This window comes from Pinus tabuliformis, chromosome 6 (genome assembly GCF_031772625.1).
Source record: "Pinus tabuliformis cultivar Carrire ecotype Pingquan chromosome 6, CPIR1, whole genome shotgun sequence".
NCBI classification, from domain to species: domain Eukaryota; kingdom Viridiplantae; phylum Streptophyta; class Pinopsida; order Pinales; family Pinaceae; genus Pinus; species Pinus tabuliformis.
This window is the reverse complement of record NC_142292.1, coordinates 1,295,896,677-1,295,921,398: the sequence shown is the minus strand read 5'-3', so window position 1 is coordinate 1,295,921,398 and position 24,722 is coordinate 1,295,896,677. Positions and strand designations below refer to the sequence as shown.

Here is a 24,722-nt window from a genome sequence, read left to right as displayed (position 1 = left end):
CACCAATGTGCTGCAAAGAAAAACACATTAATTAGTAACTTAGTTTATAATTTGAATTGTAAAGAACGTAAACAATTTTAACTTGAAAAGAAAAACAAATTGGAAATTGGAATTGCTTACCTGGTTGGTCCACATCTCTTGCCATCTTTGCCAAGTTTTTGCCAAAGGTACCACCTGCCATAGTGAAAACAGTAAGTTGTCTATGTATTTCCAACTGGTTTGCATGGGTAGGGACCATGTGCTCCAAGCAATCAATCAATCCAGCTCTGACCTCCCCATCATGCAGATCTCCTAGCCGATTTTTATAATGATACTTTGGGTTCAAAAAATACCCAGCTGCATGTATAGGACGATGGAGTTGATTGTTCCATCTATTATCAATGATCTCCCATATACGGCCATATTTAGCTAACCTGTCCTTGTAAGCTACCCGTATCTGCTCCGTTGCCTAATCTATAGCCTCATAAATGTAGCCCATGGCCAATTTTTCCCCATCCACAATCCTTAGCACCTTAATAAGGGGCTCGATAATTTTCACAAGCTCTACAGACCTCTTCCAAAAATAATTGTCTAACTCTTTCTTTTTGGTGTCTTTTCCATCTTGTCTACGAGCCCACCGAGATTCAGACCATTCTTCAGAAGAAAACATTTTCTGCAAGTTTTTATGTTGACCATTGAGACATTGCAACGTGAGGAAGTGAGTTGCAAATCATGTAATTACAGGCCTAACAAGCTCTTTGCCCCCAATGTTTTTCCTCATTAGGCTCAATACCCATGAGTGGTTGTAAATGTATTTTGTAAGGCACTTAGCATGCTCTACAGTGTTTTTTACCCACTCCACTTTGCCTATGTCCTCAAGCATGAGCTCTATGAAATGTGCAGCACATGGAGTCCAAAATATGGTCTTATATTTAGCCTTAAACATCTTTCCAGCAAGAACATAGTTTGAGACATTATCGGTGATGACCTGCACAACATGCTGCTCCCCAACTTCCTGAATAATGTCATCCAAAAGCTCAAATAGAAGGGTTGCATCCTTCACCTTATCAGATACATCAACTAATCTCAAAAACATGATACCTTGAGGGCAAGAAACAAGGAAATTAATGATAGTGCGGTTCTTTCCATCGGTCCATCCATCTAACATGATGGAACAACCTGTTTGAGCCACGAATCTTTAAACTCAACCAAATACTCATCAATGGAAGATATCTCTTTTTGCAAAAGAGCATCCCTCAAGTCATGCATACTAGGGCCTTTGAAGCCTTTTCCTACAGCTATAATAGAGTCCCACATAGCTTGGTAATAAAGTGAGCGAGTAGCATTAAATGGGATATCTGAATCATACCACCATCTAGCAATGTATTGATGAGAAGTTTCTTTGCATTGTTTTTTCCAATGTTGATCCAAAGTGGGTTGACGAGTTGGCTGGGAGGAAGTTGGATTAGAAGAGGCAATGTTGGTAGAAGATGAGAAAAAACTTTGGATGTTTGTTCTCTTTGTTCCTTTTGATGGTTGGCTACAAGAATGATGAAGATAGTGAAAGGGGTCATTGGTGGAAGGGATAGAAGTTGAGTCTTGAATCCCATAATCATCATACCCACTCTCTTTCATGGCTTCTAATAATTCCCTCTTCCTTGCAATGTCATCTTGGATGGCCTTCTCCCTAGCATTATCCTCATAAAACTTTTCAAGCTTGGAAATGTATTCTGCCCTAATAGGACCTAACACTGCATTTGGTGCATCACATGGCTTTACTTAGCCTCTTACCCCAGCCAAGTGTTGTTTCAATCTAAGAATCCCCCCACCTCCAATAGATTTATGGCATAATTTGCATATCATTTTTCCATCAATTACATCACAATGAGCCCATGCACTGTCCTTTCCTTTTGGAGCCATGTTTGCTTGAAATAATTACAATTTGCAAAGAAATCTACCATTTAAAAAAAAAATTGCAGCTAAGCAACATGGAAAACCAAAGCTAAATTTAGGAAAACAAATGCACATGCAAGCTATAAAATTTGATAGCATAGAACTAGAGATTTGATAGCATAGATGATAGAAGTGAGAAGTTTATAAATTTATAACACATAAAAAAATTTAATTCATGGACAGTAGTCAAATGAGGAATTTTCAAGTGAAAATCCTTACCTGGAAATGCAAACTAGCTTCCTTAGCTTCCTCTTGAAGATGCCAACTCCACTGACAGCTACAAACTATCTCCAAAATAACTCCAACTCCAACTCCAAGATGACTACTCTAGAAAAACTCAACACCTAGATAACCGGATTCGTCCTATAGGCCCTATGAATCCTGAATCCATCGTGTCCGACACAATTCTCTCGAGATTCGTGTCCAAAAACCATGACACGTCGTGACCTATTTTGACACGTCGAATCCGACTGCGTGTCACGATTTTAGCAGCGTGTCCTGTTTTCCAAGACTCGTTAGGCGGCAAAAGTGACCTGCACTGGTATGAAAAGGCCGCATTTGGTCATTACAGCCACGCATATTTTCATTTGGCAAGTGTTTTGGCGGCTTAATGATCAAGTCTAGGCCCTAGTATTGATATGCTATTCATGGTAATGTTAAATTCTTAAAGTAAAAGGATGAAAATGAAATGAAATGACTCAGGATGTTTGAGAGTGGTTCCGACCTCATTGGATTTCATATGGAGAAAGTAGAATTTTAGATTTCATTCAAAATCCAACAGACTTATCAGTTTTTCAGGATTTTAGGATTGGGGGATTGCAATGTTTCCATTGAATTTTGTCATGTATTAGGGTATGGAACTCGTATTTAATCAAGAGCACCAATCCCTCTGTGTACCTTGATGTTAGTGACATTGGTTGTTGAACTCCTGTATCATGACCCTCCTAAAAATGTACGCATCACTCAAACAAAATCTTGACTTGACATGTTATGCTTGTTCTATCTTATGTTAATGCTTAAAGGGTGATATTAATGACAAAGATCCCTATACAGATACAGAGGTAATGAAAAAGATACCTCTGGATATTAATGCTTAAAGGGTGGTATTAATGACAAAGATCCTGATTTTCCAACAAGACTAAAAATTAGACATTTCCCGTGGTGGCAAGAGGGCCAAGCATAAGAAATAGATAGTAGATTGACATGTATTTGAATTTTGTATGTACTATGCATGCTAATAGCTATAGATGAAGATCTATATTTGAGCTCAATAAATTTGTATCATTAATTAAAATTTGTGTAAGAAATATCTAATTTTTAATATATATATTTATATATATAGATATATATATATATATATATATATATATATATATTTAATAAAATAATATATAACAAATCCTGCGTGTCCTGTTCCGAGGGGTCAACGTGTCCGAATCTGACACCACGAATCCCGAATCCCCGTGTCAGGTGACTTAGCTCAACACTCTCCAAGCTCCCAAACAAACTCACAAACACTCATAAACACTCCAAATCAGATGTGTGAGACAAATGAGAGGGAGAGGAGCCTCTTAAAGGCTTGGAGAGGGTGTTTTTGGTGGGAAAGCACCCTTAGTTTCCCTCCAAAACCCCTAAACCTCATTGAGAAAGCCGCTGTGTGGGGCCTCGGTGGGCATGGCCGGTAACCGGCCAGTTTAGGACGGAACCCGCCCAATTTGCTACAAACCGGCAGGTTAGGACCGGTTCGGGCCCATTTCTCGCCATCCAGCCTCCTTAACACTCTCCAAGCTCCCAAACAAACTCATAAACACTCCAAATCAGATGTGTGAGACAAATGAGAGGGAGAGGAGCCTCTTAAAGGCTTGGAGAGGGTGTTTTTGGTGGGAAAGCACCCTTAGTTTCCCTCCAAAACCCCTAAACCTCATTGAGAAAGCCGCTGTGTGGGGCCTCGGTGGGCATGGCCGGTAACCGGCCAGTTTAGGACGGAACCCGCCCAATTTGCTACAAACCGGCAGGTTAGGACCGGTTCGGGCCCATTTCTCGCCATTTCTCGCCATCGGGCCCATTGATCTGGTTCCAACCGGTGGGCCTGCTGACCGGTCGGTTATACCAGTAACTGATTAGCTAGGCGGGTTTTTAAAACTATGGGTTGTGGTGACAATGGGCCATTGTCCCATTGTTATCACTTGGTCTAGCTTCTTGTCCTATAGGCCCTGCTAGATTGTGTGGTAACACTACCTAATAAAGGTTTTCAGATAGCAGTAACAGGGTAGATTTGATTTATTCTTCAATACATTATTTTCAAAGACAAAGCGAGAAGAAAATATTTAAAACCCGTTATCTCTACAAAATAACTACAAGAAATTAGGCTAAGGTTACTCGCAAATCACTCCTCCCTTTGAACTGGTGCCTTTACAGTCACAAGAGGGCACAAGGGGGTGTCCTAGCGATCATATGTTATCCACAACTTAACAAAAATGCATAACAGCACAAGCAATCAGCACAGGAAGTATTTGTCATTGAGATGCATGCAAGGAACCAAGGGCACAGGAAAACTCAGTCAAATAATACGAGGGAGATTCAATTTCATTAGTGAACTACAACTATGAATGATGAAAAGGAAACCAAAATGCACCTTAAATGAATGTAGAATCAAAATAAGGCATTACAGGCACCCACAACAAAACACAGTTATTCAACAACGAGACTGAAAGAGCTATAAAGACATGGCATAATCAAACCCTATCTGTATACTAATCAAAAGATTGTTTGCATCATAGTGATGAATACAAGATTGGTTGCATAACTAACAGTGCATGTAGTGAGGGCAGCAATGAAAATGGCTGGAAAAGGATGAATAACAATTACAGTCACCCACAGCACTCTAACAAAACACATCTATTCAACCACGAGACTCAAAGAGCTATAAAGACCGATGTCATCTCACTGTTTTGACCTCAATTTGGTGGAAGACTTCGTATTATTAGCTCCTTAACTCCAAGATAGCTTTTGTTTAGATCAGTGTTGTGAAATCGCGCTTTTTTGAAAAAAGCGCATTTTTTTCCTAATGCCGACTTAATCGCGCTTTTTATACCAAAAAAGCGGCTATATTTTTTTTTGCTGATTTTTTTCCAAAAAAGCGCACTTTTTTCAAAAAAGCACGCTTTTTCCGGAAAAAAAGCTCAGGGTGTTGGGGCAGCGCATGTTATAATGATATTTTGGGTTTTTTTTGGTCATTTGGACAGTGGGCGCACGCAAAAGGAGGAGGAAGTCTTGGAGAGAGCAGCTGGAGGGTTTGTGACCAAATCTAAGTGCTTATAGGACAAATTCAAGAGGAGACCACCAATTTCTCCATAGAAGCAGTATGTGGATTAATTTTTTTTTGTTTTCCTTGTTTAAAAACATTGTTTTTCATTGTTTTTGGTTGGGAAACTTCATATGGACACCATTTTCCTTTTGTTTTCATTGTTTCTAAAGAATTTTTTGTATTTTTTCATTGATTTGGGATGGGTAACTTGGTATGACTATGGGAACCAAATTTTTTTTTTCATTTTTTTTAAACATTGTTTATGTTTTTTCATTGTTTTTGGCATTTGCCATTTGGTTGGGTAACTTGGGTTTGGAACTTTGGATTCTGGAAATTTGTAACTTGTAATTTTGTAAATGCTAAATTGTAATCCTAAATTCCTATTTCCTAATCCTTATTTTCCCATAGGTTTGCAAATTCAAAGTCCAAAAACAAACATGCCAATGAAATTGGATCCTTTCTGGGAATATGGTGAACCTAAAGCTCCGAATGATAGACAAAACTTGAATTGCAAGTTGTGTGGAAAAGAGATACACGGGGGGGTGTACAGGTTGAAGTTTCACCTTGCACAAATCCCTGGACATGATGTGGGGCCCTGTATAAATACAAATCCTGAACTTATCCAAAGAGCCATGAGAGCATTGGGAGAATTAGAGCACACTAGAGAGGCCAAAGAAGAACTCAAGAGGCAAATAAAAAGGTCAGCTGAAGGAAGTGGGCCAAGTGGCACTGGTTCTACTGCAGCATCAGTCAATCCAGTAGCTGCATCATCATTTTTTGTTCCTCGAACCACACCTGGTTCACAACCATCTATCGATTCAATGCTAAAAAGAACTGCAAAAGAACAAGCTGACAGGTTGATGGCAAAATTTCTCCTCTGGAGTGATATTCCTTTCAACATTGTAAGGAATAATCCATTTTTCCAACCTACTGTTGATGCTATTGCCAATGTTGGCCCGGGGTACAAAATCCCTTCTTATCATGATTTCAGAGGCCGGATTCTTCAAAATGAAAAGCGTGATTGCACCCAAAAATTGGAGGATTTTAGGGCATCATGGGCACAAACAGGATGCACTGTTATGTCAGATGGTTGGACTGACCAAAAGGGGAGAACCCTTATAAACTTCTTGGTTAGTTGTCCCAAGGGGACTATGTTTATCAAATCTGTTGATGCATCTCATCAAATCGAAGATGCAAGAACTTTATGTGATTTGCTGGAAGTGTTTATTTTGGAGGTGGGTGAACAACATGTTGTCCAAGTCATAACGAACAATGCTGCTGGTAGAATTCTTATGGACAGGCATCCTACTTTATTTTGGACACCTTGTGTTGCCCATTGTATTGATTTGATGTTAGAGGACATAGGGAAAATTCCCTTTGTCAAAGATATTGTTGACTCATCAAAAAGCATCACAAAATTTATATATAATCATACATTTGTGCTTAGCTTGATGAGAAGATTCACCAACAACAAAGAGTTGGTGCGCCCCGCCATTACACGGTTTGCCACGAGTTTCATATCTCTTCAATCCCTCTTGAATTCTATGCGGGATGTGAAGAGAATTTTTCTTTCAGAGGAGTGGCGTGCTTTGTCAATGAGCCGGAAACCAGAAGAAGAGGCCGTATGCAAACTAGTTTCATACCATGAAGACTTCTAGGCGAGAGTGCAGGAGGTGTGCGCCGTTACTGAAGCTTTGGTAAAGGTTCTTCGGTTGGTTGATGGTGAGAAGCCTGCAATGGGCTATTTGTATGAAGCCATGGACAGGGCCAAAGAAGCCATTCGGGCCTACTATGATGATAAGGGAGATGATGGGTTTCAGAAACAACTCCTTCTATGGGGAGTGATTGATGAGCGATGGAACAACATACTCCATCGTCCCATTCATGTTGCTGGGCTTTTCCTGAACCCTGCATTTTCTTATGCATGTGGGTTTGATTTTGATGTTGAGATCATGGATGGATTCTTATCCTGTGTCCAGAAGATGGTGCGATCTCCAGAACAACGTATAGAGATCTCTAAACAAATTGAGACATATAAGATGGCAGGTGGCACATTTGGCTTTGAGATGGCTATCACTGATAGGACGATTAAAATGCCAGGTATTTTTTAGTTTGTAACTTGTTTCAAATTTCATTGTCTCTTCAAATTCCATTTTTTTCTTATGTTTATTTAAAATTTTATTTGTAATTTTGTTGTAGATGCATGGTGGAAAATGTATGGTGGCAGGGTACCCCTTTTGCAAAAGCTGTCATACGCATCCTCAGCCAAACATGCAGCTCCTCAGGATGTGAGCGCAACTAAAGTGTATTTGAAAAAATACACAACAAGAAGCGCAACAGGTTAACACTTAAACATTTAAAATATTGCAAATTTCCAAATAAATTTTTGAATTCATTAAACAATATTTTTTTTATAATATTAATTATTAATTATTATTTCATGATCTTTGTACAAGTTGGAGTCCCAACGACTTAATGACATGGTCTACGTCTACTACAATCTTCGATTGTGGATGAGGCAACTTGAGAGGACACCTGATGTGGATGCCATCTCATTGGATGGGATTGACACCACTGCTGCATGGAGGGTTGAGGCCGAGAGGCCTCTCATGGATTCTACTGATGATTGGTTAGTGCAGGATGTAGTGGAGGGGGAGCAGGAGGAGGAGCAGGTGGAGGAGGAGCAGGAGCAGGAGCAGGAGCAGGAGGAGGTGACACCGCCTACCCGGGCTACCACTGCCACCAGTAGAAGACGTGGTCTACCTCTTGTAGCTCCTACTTCTAGTTCTTCAGCTTCTAGAGCACATCAGACTCTACTGCCATTTCCACCAGCACAGGCACCAGCATCTACATCTAGAGGGAAAGGGAAAGTTGTGACATTTTCTCGCAAGAGGGGCAGAGGAAATCAATAGGATTAGACTTTCATTTTATTGTATATGACATTATGACATGATGAGATACATTATCATATTTTTTGTTGATATTTTGAGGCTGAGTTGGGACTCAGGAGTCGGGACTTACTATTCAGGACATGATTCAATGTTATGTGTGATTTTAGCGCTAGAAATGATATTAAACATCTTATATATTAGTTTTTTTATCATATTTATGTGTCAATGTATTTATTTTATGTTGTAGATGGTTTAGATATTAAAAAAATTGAAAAAAAAATGAAAAAAATGAATATTTTTGTACCAAACGATTTTTTCCCGCTTTCTTACGCTTTTTCCGCTTTTTTCCCGATTTTTCCGATTTTTTCCGATTCGTTCCCCACGCCGATTTAATCCAGCTCGCACTTTTCATAACATTGGTTTAGATGGTACACCTGCTATATAGGCTGAAAATAGGCTACTAGAGTGTTTGATCACTAAAAGTTCTGCTGTTCACTGATAATTATGCACACAAGCTGCTAATAAAAGCCACTGCAGCACTTCTCTCACCAGTTCAGGAATACACCCAAGTATATGCAATAACAGGCTCTAACAGCCCTACACTTAGCTGCTGATTTGACTCTGTGGAACTCACATCCAGGGAATGCCAATAAACCAAGTTAACTTTTTGAGGTTAGAAAAGCTGCATGCATATTTCAAATGCTAGTTTCACTCTCTGAATTCATGCTGCCAAGAATAAAACAGCCCATCGACCTCCCTTGAATAACTGTGTCTCATGCTAACTTTCAACCAAAATGTTAATTATAAAGGAGGCTGACTTAAGTTTTTTAAAGATAGTACAAGTCAAACTTGGGTTTTAGCTGGCCAAAGATAGAAAGTCAATTTAGAGTTTTAGTTGGCCAAAATACCACAAATACCAAGGCAAATTAGCTTTTCCAAAATTGGTAAAGGATCGTCCACTAGTAAATCTAGAACTCAAACCATGAGAAGAGGATATATATTAAGTTGGACAAAACATAGCAAACTACCAAATATACCAAAGGAAGTCAAATTAGGGTTTGGTGGTTGAGATGCTTAGCACACCTCAAGTGACAAGTACAACCCTTTCAATCATTGCCATATGTCACACACACAACACCTCCACTTGCTGAATTACTGCACAGTGCACACTGGAACCATGAGACTGGACCCCATAACTACCACAAATAGAAATGTTAAATATAACCATGTCAAAATAAGCAGCCCAACTACTAAAAAATAGGAAAGACAGAAAATGTAGGTAACTGCTATGAGACTGCTGCCAACTAGAGCATGCCTAGAAATAGCAGCATCTTGGATGTCAATAAAAAATAGGCTCATTGGACTGACTGCAACAAAACCAAATATATCCTCAAGATTGGCATGCAAGCCCTAAAACCAGAACTGCTAAAAATAGCAATGTCATGAAAATGTCAGCATGTCCCAGAAAAGGCTCATTCACAATGTGAGCTCACAAAGACCAATGATACATGGTCAACTGTCACATGCAGACCTTGGAACTGTGACTCCTAGAAAACAGGAAAACTACTAATAATAGCAATTTCCTCAAAATTTGGTGAGCATGCCTCTGAAATGAACTCTGACCACCATGAAACCTAATGCACCTGTCACTTAAAACCCGTCTGATGAAAATGAACTCAATCTTAACCCTCCAATTGCACAAACTAATCTGGGGGTTAATAAAAACTTAGTCATTCCCCCTCTCTTCAAACTTCTTAAGACAATATACCACCCTTCAGCTTGGGGTAAGGAATGGGATAAGTGTGGAAATACCTATATGTTGATTAATAGATACATGGCATTGAAATATGTTGGTGTGTGTGTATTTCATTTTTCCTAAGTGTAATGCAATCAACATGTAATTTATTTTAGTGATTATTTTCATTTTTTTTGGTTATCATATACATAGTCATATATTATGTAACAGCATCTCCCCTGTACTGGGTGGTGAAGCACCTCTCTGTGCAACCAGTACTACCAAAATTGTGACTCAAACCCATGACAATCCGAGTTTGAAACAAATATCCAAGCAAACGATTTTTTCCTACTCATGTGAGACAAACCTGCCCATTGATAGTTTGACTCATTCAACATGACTTTGACTGAAAAGTAAGAGTATGACTTGGTTGACTGAATCAAACTCCACTTGAACAGGTTAAATTTATCTGACAGCCTACAGAGACCCTTCTTTAGCCTAAATTTGGTCAGTGTTTGGTCATTTTTTATCTCTGTTGGGCAATTTTATAGTGTGAACATTCAACAGACAAAAAGAAACCAAGATCAAAATATTCTGAAGACGTTTTCTTTTTGTCAAAATATGTGTATATCTTTATTTTTGCACTTGCCTAGTTTTTCCTGATTTTCTACCAAACTGAGTCAAACTCTTGACTCTGCACCAACAAGTTTTGCCCAATTCCAAGTCTAGTAACTTTATGGATACATCAGAAATCTCACAGCGAATTCAGAAAGTTATGTATTTTTTCCTGCATGCAAATGAACTGGGGTAGCACTGTTGGCAAATATACCAGTTGTGGCAGGAACAAAGGCACAAGCTGGACAGAAGGTAGACAAAACCCACTACAGATTCCTTTTATTTTCATTCATCTAGATTATGTAACATGCTCAATAATATCCATATATAAAACCAAACTTTATTTTCTCAGGACTTCAGAAATACAAAAACAAGAATTTAGATAAAAGGTGTCCTACATACCGGTCTGCATGGAAATTTTCAACTCCGAGATCCTCATCCCAAAGGAAAATGTATTTGTAGTCAGCAACTACATCTGGATGCAGGAAACGCTTTGCAAACCACCTACATGAGAAGTAATCTGTTGACTTAACATGAAATTTTTTGCAGTCTGTATTCATAAAGAAGAGAAATAGATTGAACAGTATCACTACCACTTGGTTTGATTGATTGCCACTATATGAATAGCTCTGTTGCTCCACTCCAAATCACTCCATTTATCTGTGACCCCATCATAATGGAACAGCATCACTGTGAAGTTCTTTGAAGGAAACTGGAAAAAAATTCCCATGTAACACGACCATCAGTTAGTCCAGAAAGAAAATGTAACACGTTGATGATCACCTAAATAACATATTACAACACACCAATTATTAACTAAACTCACTGAGCAAATACCTTCTGAACAATCTGATTTACAGTCTCCTTCTGTTTTATTCCAACTGCAATGGCAAGCAAGTTCTGCGGACTCTTTACTCGTGACTGTAGACATAGCAAAGGTACAAACAAAAATGATAATCATGAATTATATTAATGACAAAACATTCAAATACTGATGCAAAAATTATCCACATTTGTTAAAACGAGAGTAATTGGGGTTTACTTTTAGGTACTCTCTCTCTCTCTATCTCTCTCTCTCTGCATGACCATTAATCAAAGGAAATGTCCGAGACAGTATTCTGGCAAACCATGGGGCACCTTCCTTTAAGTTTTGTCTAGATTGTAGAATAATCTTAGAGAATCCCCAACATCTCATTTAGAAGTATCACATACAATATCATCAAATCTCCTTCAGATGTATTGTCTAATAACCACCAAACCCTGGATTGTACTTAAGAATGAATTAATTCACTTTTAAATGTAAATTAATAATGTTCTCTAAAGCGAATGCACACCCTTTCACCAGACTCATTGATAATAATAAATATACCAATCCTCCTTTTATTATAGTTAATGTATGACTACAATATACGAGCAAGTAATAGACGATAACTCATGTAATAACTAAAATAAATCAATCATATGCAGTGAGAGAAATGTGACATTTTCAGATATTCTATGTTTGTGGAGTCTTAACCTCTTAAACAAGATCCATCTGTGAACTGAGTCTAAACATGATGTTCCCTGTCAAACTTCATTTTTCTCTAATAAACTTTGCATTTTTCTCTAAAAGATGTTTAAAAGAACATCTCTTAGCCCTTTTTTCTCATGACCTATTCCATCTTTCTAACAACTATCAAATGCTAGTATTCTATCTATGTGCAACAAAGGCTGTCTAATGTGTGAGTTAAAGAAGGAAACATGCAAAACTGCAACAGATTTGAAAAGTGCCCATTGTTCCAAAATGTGGGCTAAAACCAAAAGTTGAAACTATTAAAGGACTTGACATAAGAAAATATTTCATCTGAGACTCTTCTTTGACAGGTTCCTTGAAGCAAGCCCACCTAAAAGAGTGCAATGGCACATAAAACAAGTCTCCAATGGACTGATATTTGTCAGCGATTCCTTTGATTTCTACATCTTACACTGAAAAGTATTTTACCTTGAGGTCCAGGGATGTCATAGCTTATGTTGGTAAGCATCCTAAAGGGAAACCAAAAAGTCAAAAGTTGGTATTCCAGCCAAGATATGAAGTTGAACAACAGTTGTAAATTGAAAAGATCTAGCAAGAACAATTTTTCTGAGAGATCTGAACAACAACATTAGCATACGACAAACAATCCTCTAAAACCATGTTAACATCCTTGGGCCAAGTTTCAGCTTTCTCAGCATTCTAACTGAGGTCAAGAAAGATGTCACAAAAACTTAAAAGATCATGAAGGAACAGTTGTGCATAATCACATCCTAATTCTTACTTAATTCGAGTCCCCCAGGGGAAAGTCAGCTTAAGCAGGCAATTTATAAGGTTATATTTAGAAGCAAATTAAAATAGGCCAAACCTATTTTGTTAGCAAGGCAGAGGTCAAAATCATTCCAGAATGAACCCCAATTTTAGTAGACAAATATTTCTACTCTTTGCTTAATCATTATTCCTCCCTCAGTCTTCTGCCTTCCTCAGTAAACACACTTTATAAGTACCCATGCACATTTCAAAACTATTGTTCAGTGGAAGCAAGTCCAAGTTTGACTGCTTCAGAAGACTACAAAAATCAGTTATAGATCCTCAATGGTATTTTTATCCCACTAGAATGGTCAGTCCACAATATATTCCATACTCTCAGTCTATTGAGAGAAGAATTTGGCAACATGTACTATTGTTGAATAGCCTCAAGGCTGAAAACTATGGCCTGCAAGTCAATCTGACATACTGTAGAGACAATTCTCAACATCTTTTGATAATATCATGTATTTACATCTTTTGGTAGCGTGCCTATTGTGTAAACAGGGCTACAGAATGACAATGTTCCCAACATTCATGTCATGAATGTCTATTTTGGAAACAGGGATTTGCATCTGATGGTGAAAATAATTAAGTTAGGCCACATAAACTAAATTTGCAGTAGTTACATATCAACTTTCAAGAGATGAGCTACAATGTTAACAAAAACTAATTGTCAGCTGAAATATTATCCTTGTGCTGCATTATAATTTGGTTGAAAGACAATATTGTTGATAACCATTCAGATGATTGCCAAGTTGAAATATACTTCTCCTCGTGATAGTCATCCAAGTTCTTTACTATGGACAGCAGCTCTACCAACCTAAGAGAGCTAATGGTGGAAAATAATGGCAGTAAACTAGAATGCTTACCATTATTATGCAGTGGAGTTTACCAGATTTTGCAGAATCAACAGCCATTTTGTGGTGATCTAGTATAATTCTGCCCTAGGGTTTCCTGTAGCAATGATTTTTCTTCTTATAATGATCTAGGGAAATTCTGCCCTAGGGTTTTCTGTAGCAAATAAATCTCCTCCTCCAGAGTAACGATCTAATTCTATATGGTTGATGTCATTCAAAGAACAGTACTAACCCCTTTCCAATAATGCAATGAACTCAACATAGCAAGATAGCATTAAGAAAATCCATAATAAGATGATTCCTACCGTAATTGCCCAACGAATCCAGTCAACAAATAACCCAATCAACACCGTATCTGATTCTACACAATAGTTATGAATCCGTACAGAAGTAGACCAAGAAAAGAAAAGAAAGAGAGCCCTAATCAGAGGGCAGACTAATCAGCGGCTACAGTTATACACAGTTCTGTCAGACTTATTATTGTGCTACTATATCGAACTGGAGTTTACTACAGACATTCACTCCTTGCTACTGAATACGGCAACAGGGGGCCCCGATCTAGAAGGGAACAGTGTGCACCTTGCACCTAAGGGCCTCGTTCCACAGAACAGATACACCTGCCCAGAATGTCACAAAAAAATATTCCTGAATTAGGGCTACCTGTCCTGACTTTTTTTGACGCCACAGCTTTCATCCTTCCATCCATAGAATATTCTAGCAGCCTCAGGAAATAATCTGTGCAGTCCTTTTGACCATGCTTCGCTAGTCCGGGAATGGATATGCTCAACTGAAGAAACTTGCCCTTTCCAGAATGCTGTAGTCTAACGAGACTGCTTTTTGGACCTGAAAGTCAAGGAAATTCTGGCCATATTTGGAGAAAATCCAGCAGGAATTTTTGTAAATCCAAGTTACAGTCGTTAAATTTCAACGATTTTAGGTGCCCCAGAGGTTTTTGATGGTGCTGAATCCATTTCCACCATCAAAAACAAGATTCAAACACTGCTTCTACAAGATTTTTTGAAATTTTTTTGCCCGGATTCCGGCCACTTTTGGTCGTCCAGGCAGTTCCTCCCCCTGCATAAACGACTCCTTCCAGAATGATCTGCTCAGCTGGATGGTGATCCGATCTTATCTCAGTTTGGTCCACAAGTATTTTTTGTACCTTCGCTCTGCCCAGAAAGAGTTGTGCTAATCCAGAACCTGCCTCAGGAAATTATACCCCAAGGAATTTTGCCCGTCTTATAGTGCCTCGGGCTTCAGCTGGAACTTGAACTCCTTAAAAAGATTTCTTACTATTGTGCCAGAACAGAGACAAGAAAGATAAAATAATTTTATCTACTACAGTGGAATCTTTCAAGGCAAAAATTGATAGGAGAAATGGGGTCTTAAAACCCTCAGAGCTATTGCTCAAGAAAACAATTGGTTTGATCCACAATTGATGATGCCTCATTTTATCTCAACCCTCTTCTATTTATAGATTTTCCATGGACTCCAACAAAGTGAGGGGTTGTGTGTGCAACCCCTAATTTAGCCCTAGTCGACCCAATTTTTTACCAACATTGCCCCAACATAGGAAAATTTGGGTTTTTACCCCTTTAACAAGACTATAGACTACGGGTTCAAATAGGCTATTTCGTCCCTCATCATCCTTCAATTTGAAGAGGACATAACAATACCCCCTGCCTGAAATTGCTTACCCTCAAGCAATTGCAGATTTGGCTGTTGTAAATGTGTTCTCCTTCCCACGTGTCGTCCTCCTTTGGTAGATCCTTCCATCTAATAAGATATTCTGGAATTACTCACCCTCTTAACTTCTTTTGTTGTACGGTCATGATTGTCTCTGGAATCAACTCCAGTCATCCCTCTTCGTCTAATGGTGGCAATTCAATAGAGGTGGTGACTTGTTGTCCCACAGCCTTTTTAAGACATGACACATGGAAGAAGTTATGGATTCTGCTATCGCTCGGTAATTCTAATTCATATGCCACTTCGCCAATTCTTCGAAAAACTTTGTAAGGTCCATAAAATCTTGGTTTCAGCAATTTTGCGCCATTTCTCGAGTGTAGATTGTCTATAGGACTACAATCTCAAGAAAAAGAGATCTCCTACCTCAAAACTACGCTCAGTTTGATGTTGGTATGCATACATATTTTGCCAATTTTGAGTAGTCTGCATGTTGTCCTTAAGTACCCTGAGAATGTCCTAACTTTCATGTACCCAGTCTTTGGCAATGGGTGCCTTACTGTCTCCAAAACCCCTGCCAATAAAGGATGGTGCACCATACCCATATAGTGCTCTAAAAGGCGTCATCCCAATGGATAAATGGTAAGTGGTATTGTAGCAATTCTCCCCAAGGTACAACCATTTGATCCATGCTTTTTCTTGACACGTCACATAATTACAAATTAGCCTTCAATCCACTTATTCACGATTTTTGTCTGACCATCTATTTGTGGGCTATAATTAGTGCTAGGGGTTAATTCTATTCCCACTAGCCTGAAGAGCTCCTGCCAGAATGCACCCATAAACCTATTGTCTCAATCGCTAACTATATTTTTAGGTAATCCATGGAGTTTGAAAACATCTTTGAGGAACAATTATGCTACTTGTTCAGACAAATAATCAGTTGAGATTGCAAAGAAGTGTGTGAATTTTGTCAACTTATCCACCACAGTAAAGATATAGTCTTTTCCTTGCACTTTGTGTAGTCCTGTGATGAAGTCCATTTTGATGCTCTCCCATTTTTGCTCTAGAATTGGTAGAGGTTAGAGAAGACCTACAAGATGTGTGTGCTCGACCTTATTTTGTTTGCATGTCAGGCATTCCTTGATGTATTTCACCTCATCTTCCTTGAGACCTTTCCATGAAAATCGTTCTCTAATCTGTCGATAGGTTTTGAAGAACTCTTGATGTTCAATTGATGGGATGTCATGCGTAATCTTCAAAATCTTCTCCTTGAGTGTGGATCTAAGAACCACGTACACCCTATCTTTATAGTAAATGATATCATCGATTAAGTTGTACCTATCATCTTGAATGAGTCTGTCGATGAATGCACAAGTGAAATGGTTCTTGGCATATTATGTTGAGAGATGAGCCTTCCAATACTCTATAAGCTGCATGAGTGAACATGCTATTGGTTTCGTGGAAATTGCACCAGCCACGATGTTCTTCTTCCCCTTTACATATTCAATATCAAACCATAAGCTTGGACCTTACTTACCCACTTTTGCCGCCATTCATTCAGTTCCTTTTGCTCTAAGACATTACACAAGTTGTTGTGGTCTGTCCTAACTACAAATCTGTTTCCCACCAAATATTGTCTAAATTTTGCCAAAGCGTGCACAATAGCCAGCATCTCCTTATCGTATATGGAGTAAAGTGTCTCAGCGTCCTGGAGCTTCTGAATCTCGAATGCAATGGGGTGGCCCTTTTTCATTAAGACAACCCCTATTCCTTCTCCTAATGCATCACATTCTAATACAAAGGTTTGGATAGAGTCGAGGATGGCTAAGACAAGACATGAGCTCATCACTTCTTTGAGCTTGTTGAATGTCTTGTCTGATTCTTTTGTCCACCTAAATGCTCCTTTCTTTATTAAGTTTGTTAATGGTGCACTTAATTGAGAAAAACCTTTGACAAATCATCAATAATAGTTGCAAATCCCAAAAAATCCTCATAACTCGGCCAAATTCTTAGGTGTGGGCAAATCCAATGTTGCTTGAATCTTTTCTTGATGAACCTGTACTCATTTTGCACTAATTATATGCCCCAAATAAAGAATTTTCGTCATTCCAAACTCACATTTTGATGTCTTGGCATAAAGTGATTATTCCTGCATTACGACCAAAATTTCATCCAGGTGCCCTAAGTGATCATCCCGAGTCTTGTTGTATACGAGAAGATCATCAAAAAACACTAGGAAGAACTTCCTCAATTGCTTGTTGAAAATGGTGTTCATGCAATATTGGAAAGTGGTGGGAGCATTGGTTAGCCCAAATGGCATGACCAAAATCTCAAAGTGTCCATAGTGACACCGGAATGTTGCTTTTGGCTCGTCTTTCTCTCGAACTCGGGTTTAATGATACTTGGATCGTAGGTCAATTTTTGACAAATAAATTGCTCCATGTAACTCGTCCAGTAGCCCATCATTCCTGGGAATAGGATACTTGTTCTTGACTGTCTTCTTGTTGAGGGCTCGGTAATCAATTACAAATTCTCCATGTGCCATCCTTCTTCACCAAAACCACTGATGCGGTGAACAGACTCAAATTGGGTCTAATGTGGCCCATTACTTGTAATTCATGAATGGTCTTTTCTATCTCGTCCTTGAATTTCTCCAGGTGTCGACATGGTGTGGTGATCATGGGCTTGGCTACTTCTTCCAATTCAATAGTATGTTCAAATCCTCTTTTTGGAGGCAATCCTTAGGGAATATCACCAAATAGTTGACCATGCTTTTCTAGTACTCGTTTAAAGTCTGGTTTTTACTATGGTTCACCACTGTTAGGAGGCTTTTGGCTTGTAATCCTGCATTCTGCTGCATATCCTACATCTCCATGCCGAAATATGGCCTCCATTCTTTTGATTGAAATGATCTGCGGGTTGTTGTTTGTCATGCCTCTCAAGGCTACTTTAATGCAATCAGGAGTTTTAAATTCCATATCCATTCCTTGGTATTCCATGGTGTACTTTCCCAGCGAGCACAACTATTGAACCCCTAATACCATATTGATATTTGCAAGATCTATTACATAGAAATCACTAGTGAAGGTATAATTACCGAGTGTAACACTTGAACCTAGAATTACTCATGTGGAATCCAAGTTGTACCTATCCGCAAGTATCACATCAAGACCTTTGAACTCTTCTGTGTGAAGTCCTCATTTTGCCACTAATGTTGCATCAATGGAGTTGTGTGTAGCTCCCCCATGAATCAATGTTGTGATGCATTGTCCTTTGACAACTCCCCTCATCCTGAAGGTGTAATATTGAGGGGTTCCTGAAAGAGTAGCAATCTTAGCCTGTGGTCAAATCTTCTTCTCCTCATTGGGCTTTTTCTCTGTTTTAGCTTCCTCCTATGGTGGTTCTTCCTTAGGACTACTAGGCTTGGCATTAGGAGCGAGTTCTTTTGTTGAAGAATCTAGGGCATGCATATTTAGGGTGATTCTTCAATACATGATAACAATTTGTGAAGTATTAATGCAATTTATATCTTAGCTTGATTGTTTACTAAATTATTAGCATGTGTGAGTTAACTTCATCAAACTACTATCGAACAAAAGAGACAAGAACACAAATGGTTGGCTATCTGCTAGGGCCAAAACCTCTCCCTCTTGGAGAGGAAAACCCATGTGTAAATTCTTCTTATCAAGATTCCATTGACGAATACCAAGACCATGACCCTTGACACACTTTGCCTCTCCAAGACCAAGATATCAATCCTCCTTTTCGTCGCTGCTGAGATCCTCCTCATTGTTGCACCATTGAAGCCATCACTACTGAGATCTTCACTGTTGCTTCATATCAACGTGATCCATTCACTGTGATCTCTATGCTTTCATTGATGCACTGAGACAGTCATTATATTATGTCAATGAGCTCTTCATTGAAGTCATCATCATGATGATTGTTGCAATATATAATTGTATATTTGCTGAGACAGTGATTCTCATTACTGCTTCATGATGCCCAGACTATATTATTTCTTCATTATCAGTTTGCTGAAGTATTAGAACTGCTTCTCCTTATAGACTGTAATATTGTTCCGTATGTCGAGACATATAGATCCAAGTCATACTGCTCACTGTGAAGTATTCGTGTTCCCTCTATACCACAGTGATCATCACCGAGACTATGGGCTATCTGCTACAGGAGTATCAACGTGATCTCTGCTTCCTCATCCGAAGTCTGTCATCTATCCGAGATAGATATGCCGAGATGCTCAGACTTCATATTTTCTTTGTTGCTCTCTCCATGCGAGGATACCTCCTTTAGATCATAGGTATGTTGAGACTCTACTTCATTGTGATGACGTTATTCATTGCTCCTTGCATCGAGGTTGTGACTGCACCTAAACCCAAACTAGGTGCAGTCAAACCCTATTGCGGCTCCTCTCTATATGACTATGGCTTCCTCTTTATCACTACAGCTACCCTCTACTGCGGCTCCTCTTCATGATTACAGCTTCATCCTTGACTGTGGCTTCACTTCCTCGTGACTGCGGCTCCATGCCTTCACTACGACTTCACTTCCTCGTGACTACGGCTACATACCTTGCCTACGGCTACTGTGGCCCGAAATTTGAAAGAGATAGAAGTGCGAAGTTCGGTTCTTTTGAGCTGACCCTTCGTGGGTATACATAGTGGTGAGGGTTCATATGTGAGCCAACATATCTTCATGAAACGATGTGTCTTATATCAAGCCGACATAACTTGTATTTATGTATTTAATTCATTTTTTCGGCTGACATGAACTTCCTTTGATGTTTTCGCTTGCAAACTTCTTGTGCTTGTTCTTGAGGCATTGATCTTGGTCTCAGAGGGCTTCTACACTTGTTAAAGACTTGTATACATTTACATGGACCCATGACATGATTCTTTGACATAGATATAAATCCTAAAGACATCAAGAAAAAGTCTTTTACCTAGAGACACTTCTTGCTCATGAAACCCATGTAGCAAGATTACAAAAATAATTTACATCAAATACAAAGATCATGTCATTATGAAGACCAAACCTAGTTACACTTTCTTCAACATCTTTAGCATTAGAAGTGGGTTCTTCTTCTTCCTCTTCTTCGTCAGAGACCACTTCAATGTAGTGAATCTTCCCCTTTCCCAAGCACCAATGCCCCAGTTCCCATGGTTCCTTGCAATTGAAGCATAGCTTATTTTGCCTTAGTTCGCTTCAGGTTTCCTCATCCAACCTATCTTTCTGTGGTCGATCACGTTGAAAGGACTTCTTCTCCCAATCTTTTTGGGGAATAAAAGGCTTGGACAGGGCCTTAGATTTGGTTGCTACATTTCCTATGTCTCGAGTCTTGTTAATGGCATCATGAAGGGTTGCAAAATGTATGCTTTGACACCACTGTAGTGATCTAGTATAATTCTTCCCTAGGGTTTCCTGTAGCAAATAAATCTCTTCCTCCAGTGTAACAATCTAATTCAATATAATCGATATGTCATTCAAAGAACAATACTAACCCCTTTCCAATAATGCAATGAACTCAACATAGCAATATAGCATTAAGAAAATCCATAATAATATGATTCCAACAATACAAGTAATTTCCCAACGAATCTGCTCCACAAATAACTCAATCAACAACGAACATTGTATTTGATTCTACACAATAGTTATGAATTCGTACAGAAATAGACCAAGAACAAAGCAGAAAGAGTGCTCTAATCAGAGAGCATATTAATTGTTGAGAAATCTAGGGCATCATTAGTCAGTGATTTCTCTTGATTAATAACTGCTTGTGAGTATCTTTTACTTCATTAGATTAGGATTTTCTTCTTATCTTAAGTTATTAGTGTTCTTCTTCATCAAACAGCTACCAATGCACAAACATAAATAGACAAGAGACACAAAATGTGGGCTATGAGCCAAGGCCAAAACCTCTCACTCTTTGAGAGGAAACCCCGCACATATTCTTCGTATATAGATTCCAATTGACGAATACCAAGACCAAGACCCTTGACCTAGTAGCCTCTCCAAGACCAAGACACAATTCCTCTTCCATCTCTTCTCATTGTCAAGGATATCGAACTTCTCCTTCAACGGTAACATCGAATCCTGAAGACATATTACTAAACCATAGTTGCTGCCCTTTTGAGACAACACCGAGACCTTCTTCCTTGTAACAACAACAAGATCTTGTCACACACTTGTGACCTTCCTTTTGTGTAGCACTGAACATAAGAAACCCTTGTCACTGTAATTTGAATTTGTTCCCCTTCTAGTCACTGTAGTATATTCATCCGAACTCAGAGAGATATCTGAACCCTTTGATTGTGATCAACCCTAAACAAAGCTTCGCTAACCCTTCATTTCTTTCTTGTTGTCCCTTCCATCACTTCTTCGTTGTCCCTTCCATCCGAACTTGTCTCTGTACTAGAGATCCGAATTCATCTTTGTTTTTACCCATCCGAAAAACTTAGAGAGATGTGACCAAAAATATGTCTGTGGAATAGGCCGAGGTGCCTATTTATAGTGGTATGTCTATCATATTTAGCCGACATGAATATATGAATAGGTGTGTCTCCACACTGTGAGCCGACATGAGTTTGTTACTCCTTTTTGAAGTCGACATGAAGAGGACTCGTGCTTATCGCTAGAGGGCTATTTCACAATTTTATATATACATTTGACACATGCCCAAGAAGGGCTCTTCATACATGACATTGACTCTTTGACTTTTAATGACAAATCCTAAGGCTCTCAATGGGAGCCATCTAAATAAAACTCTTGCTCATGAAACCCATGAAGCAAGAATCACAAAAAATAATTTTATTATTATTTACAAAAATCACAATTACATGTCATTATGAAGACCGAACCTAGTTACACTTTTCAACATTAATTAGCGGCTACAGTTATAACTTATAAGCGATATGTCAAACTTATTATTGTGCCATTATATCGCACTAGAGTTTACTACAGACATTCACTCCTTGCTATTGAATTTGGCTACAGGGGTGCCCCATCTACAAGGGAAGAGTGCGCACCTTGCACTAAAAGGCCTCACTAGGGCTACCTATCCCGAATTTCTTTGACACCACAACTTTTATCCTTTCGTCCACAAAATATTCTAGTTCCCTCAAGAAATAATCCGCGCAGTCCTTTTGACCATGCTTCGCTAGTCCCATAATGGATACGCTCAGCTGAAGAAACTCGGCCTTTCCATAATGATCCGCTCAATTGGATGGTGATCCGATCTTCTTATCTCAGGTTGGTCCACAAGTATTTTCAGTACCTTCGCTCTGCCCAGAAATAGTTATGCTAATCCAGAACCCACCTCATGAAATTGTACCCTAGGGAATTTCACCCTTCTTCTAGTGCCTCAAGCTTTAATGGAACTTGAACTCTTTAGAAAGATTTCTTACTATTGTGCTAGAATTTAGAACATAGACAAGAAACATAAAATAAGTTTATCAACTAGGGTGGAATCTTTCACCACCGAATATGATAGGAGAAATGGGGTCTTAAAACTCTCACAGCCATTGCTTAAGAAAACAATTGGTTTGATCCACAATTGATGATGCCCCATTTGATCTCAACCATCTTGTATTTATAGATTTTCCACAGGCTCCAACAAAGTGAGGGGTTGTGTGTGCAACCCCCTAATTTAGCCCCAAGTTCCAACCGACCCAATTTTTGCCCAATGTTGCCCCAACATAGGAAAAACTGGGTTTTTACCCATTTAACTAGACTTTAGTCTACGGGGTCGGATAGGCTATTATGCCCCTCATCGTCCTTTAATTTGAAGAGGACATTACACATTTGAGGAACCAACATCCCCTTCCTAAACTCCACCTGTATGTATTGTCAGATTTTTTTATGATATATTCTGAAAGCCAAAATGTTTCTACAGTTCAAGATTTCAAGCTGTTCTAAAAATGCTAATAATAAATATGATAAAGTTCTATTGGATAATCAAGCTATAGAGTTCCACAGTTCATCCTAGAGCTCCAACAACTTGCATCCACATCAGAGGCAAGAACTTTTTGTGAGGTTATTCCCCTCCACAATATGTCAAGTTCAGATGGTAGAAGAGCTGTTGGGAGAAGTTCCTTGCAGTCCCCCTAGTTAGTCCAGCCACCTCCTCATCACAGCACACTCTCCAACAACAACATCAGACTCACCACTGGGGGCTTTACTGTAATTAAAAACATTGCTGACTCTTCATGTTACTCAAACTAAGATAGATCCCCTTTCTCCAATATGTTCCTATTCTTCCTACCTATTCTTTTATACATCATATTGTGTTTCCGACATTGTTTACACCCTTCTAGTTTTTTTTCTTAATAGTTCTGCATTTTTATAGCTTAAGTTTGTTATTTTCCAAATAGATACATTCAGCAGTCTTCATTTTGCCATTTGTACCACCAACTTACCCTAGTCCCATGGACCTACCTTTTGTCATAAGCAGATGTTAATATATTTTCATGTCATTTCACTTTACTATTACATCAATGTACATCTCTATGAGCATATATAAATATGTGTGTTTTGTAAATTCAAATTCATGCCGCTATAAAATCTCCAAGGCTGCACAAGATACCACTAGATCAATGGGAGATAGCATACAATTGCAACTGATACAGTTAAATATTACCCTGTCAAGAAATCCATATGTCTAAATTGTAATATTTAGTACATTACATGTGTTCAGGAGAGTTCAACTGACCGTTTTTTTTGAAACACCCCACAGTGGTCGCATCTCCAAGTCTGATGTTTCCTGCACTATGCCTCTTGGCAATGGCTCACTACCATGTGGAAGATGCCTTTCATACTCCTTCTGCCTTTGAGGAAGATGCCTTTCATACTCCTCCTGCCTTTGAGGCTCCTTCTACAGAATCAAAAACCACAGGACTTCAGAAAACCACTGTAAAGCAAAAATCCATTATGATCGGAGAAAATTTGCATCAAGAAACCCATCGCATGCCCAATCAATTATCTCTTCCTGTCCTAAGTTACACTCCTTGACAAGATTTAAGCAAATATACTTAACAAATTAAGAATGCTGGTGAAGGTTTTGAAATGACTCCAGTGGCATAAAAGAAAAAATAAAAAACATATTTTTTCCACTGCTAATGTAGCAGACACATAAATCTTAGAAAAAACAAGTAGAGAAACATATCAAACCTCGCATTCCTTCAACGGGGAGGAGGTCACTAAAGAAGATGGGCCACCCCACCTAGATACTGTCTGCACATATTTCCATTAGTATATAATTTGTTAGGATCTGAATTGAATGCTCATTATGTGAAGTCAATCATATATACCAAAGGGCATGAAGCTTTGAAGACTATCCTCAGAGACACAAAAATTGCAGGGC

The 24,722-nt window shown here is 38.8% G+C and overlaps 1 protein-coding gene across 3 annotated transcripts in view; it reads right to left on the bottom strand.

The window, feature by feature from the left end:
- The window catches only part of LOC149263362 (uncharacterized), an 84,430-nt gene that overhangs the window by 56,092 nt on the left and 3,616 nt on the right, over window positions 1-24,722 (bottom strand). For all 3 annotated transcript variants that reach the window (XM_089426176.1, XM_089426172.1, XM_089426169.1), the window contains exons 4-8: window positions 24,530-24,592; window positions 24,072-24,233; window positions 11,318-11,401; window positions 11,074-11,192; window positions 10,883-10,984 (exon numbers count right to left, since the gene is read on the bottom strand). In XM_089426176.1, coding sequence (XP_089282302.1) covers window positions 10,883-10,984; window positions 11,074-11,192; window positions 11,318-11,401; window positions 24,072-24,233; window positions 24,530-24,592 — 530 coding nt within the window. The remainder of the gene's footprint in view (window positions 1-10,882; window positions 10,985-11,073; window positions 11,193-11,317; window positions 11,402-24,071; window positions 24,234-24,529; window positions 24,593-24,722) is intronic.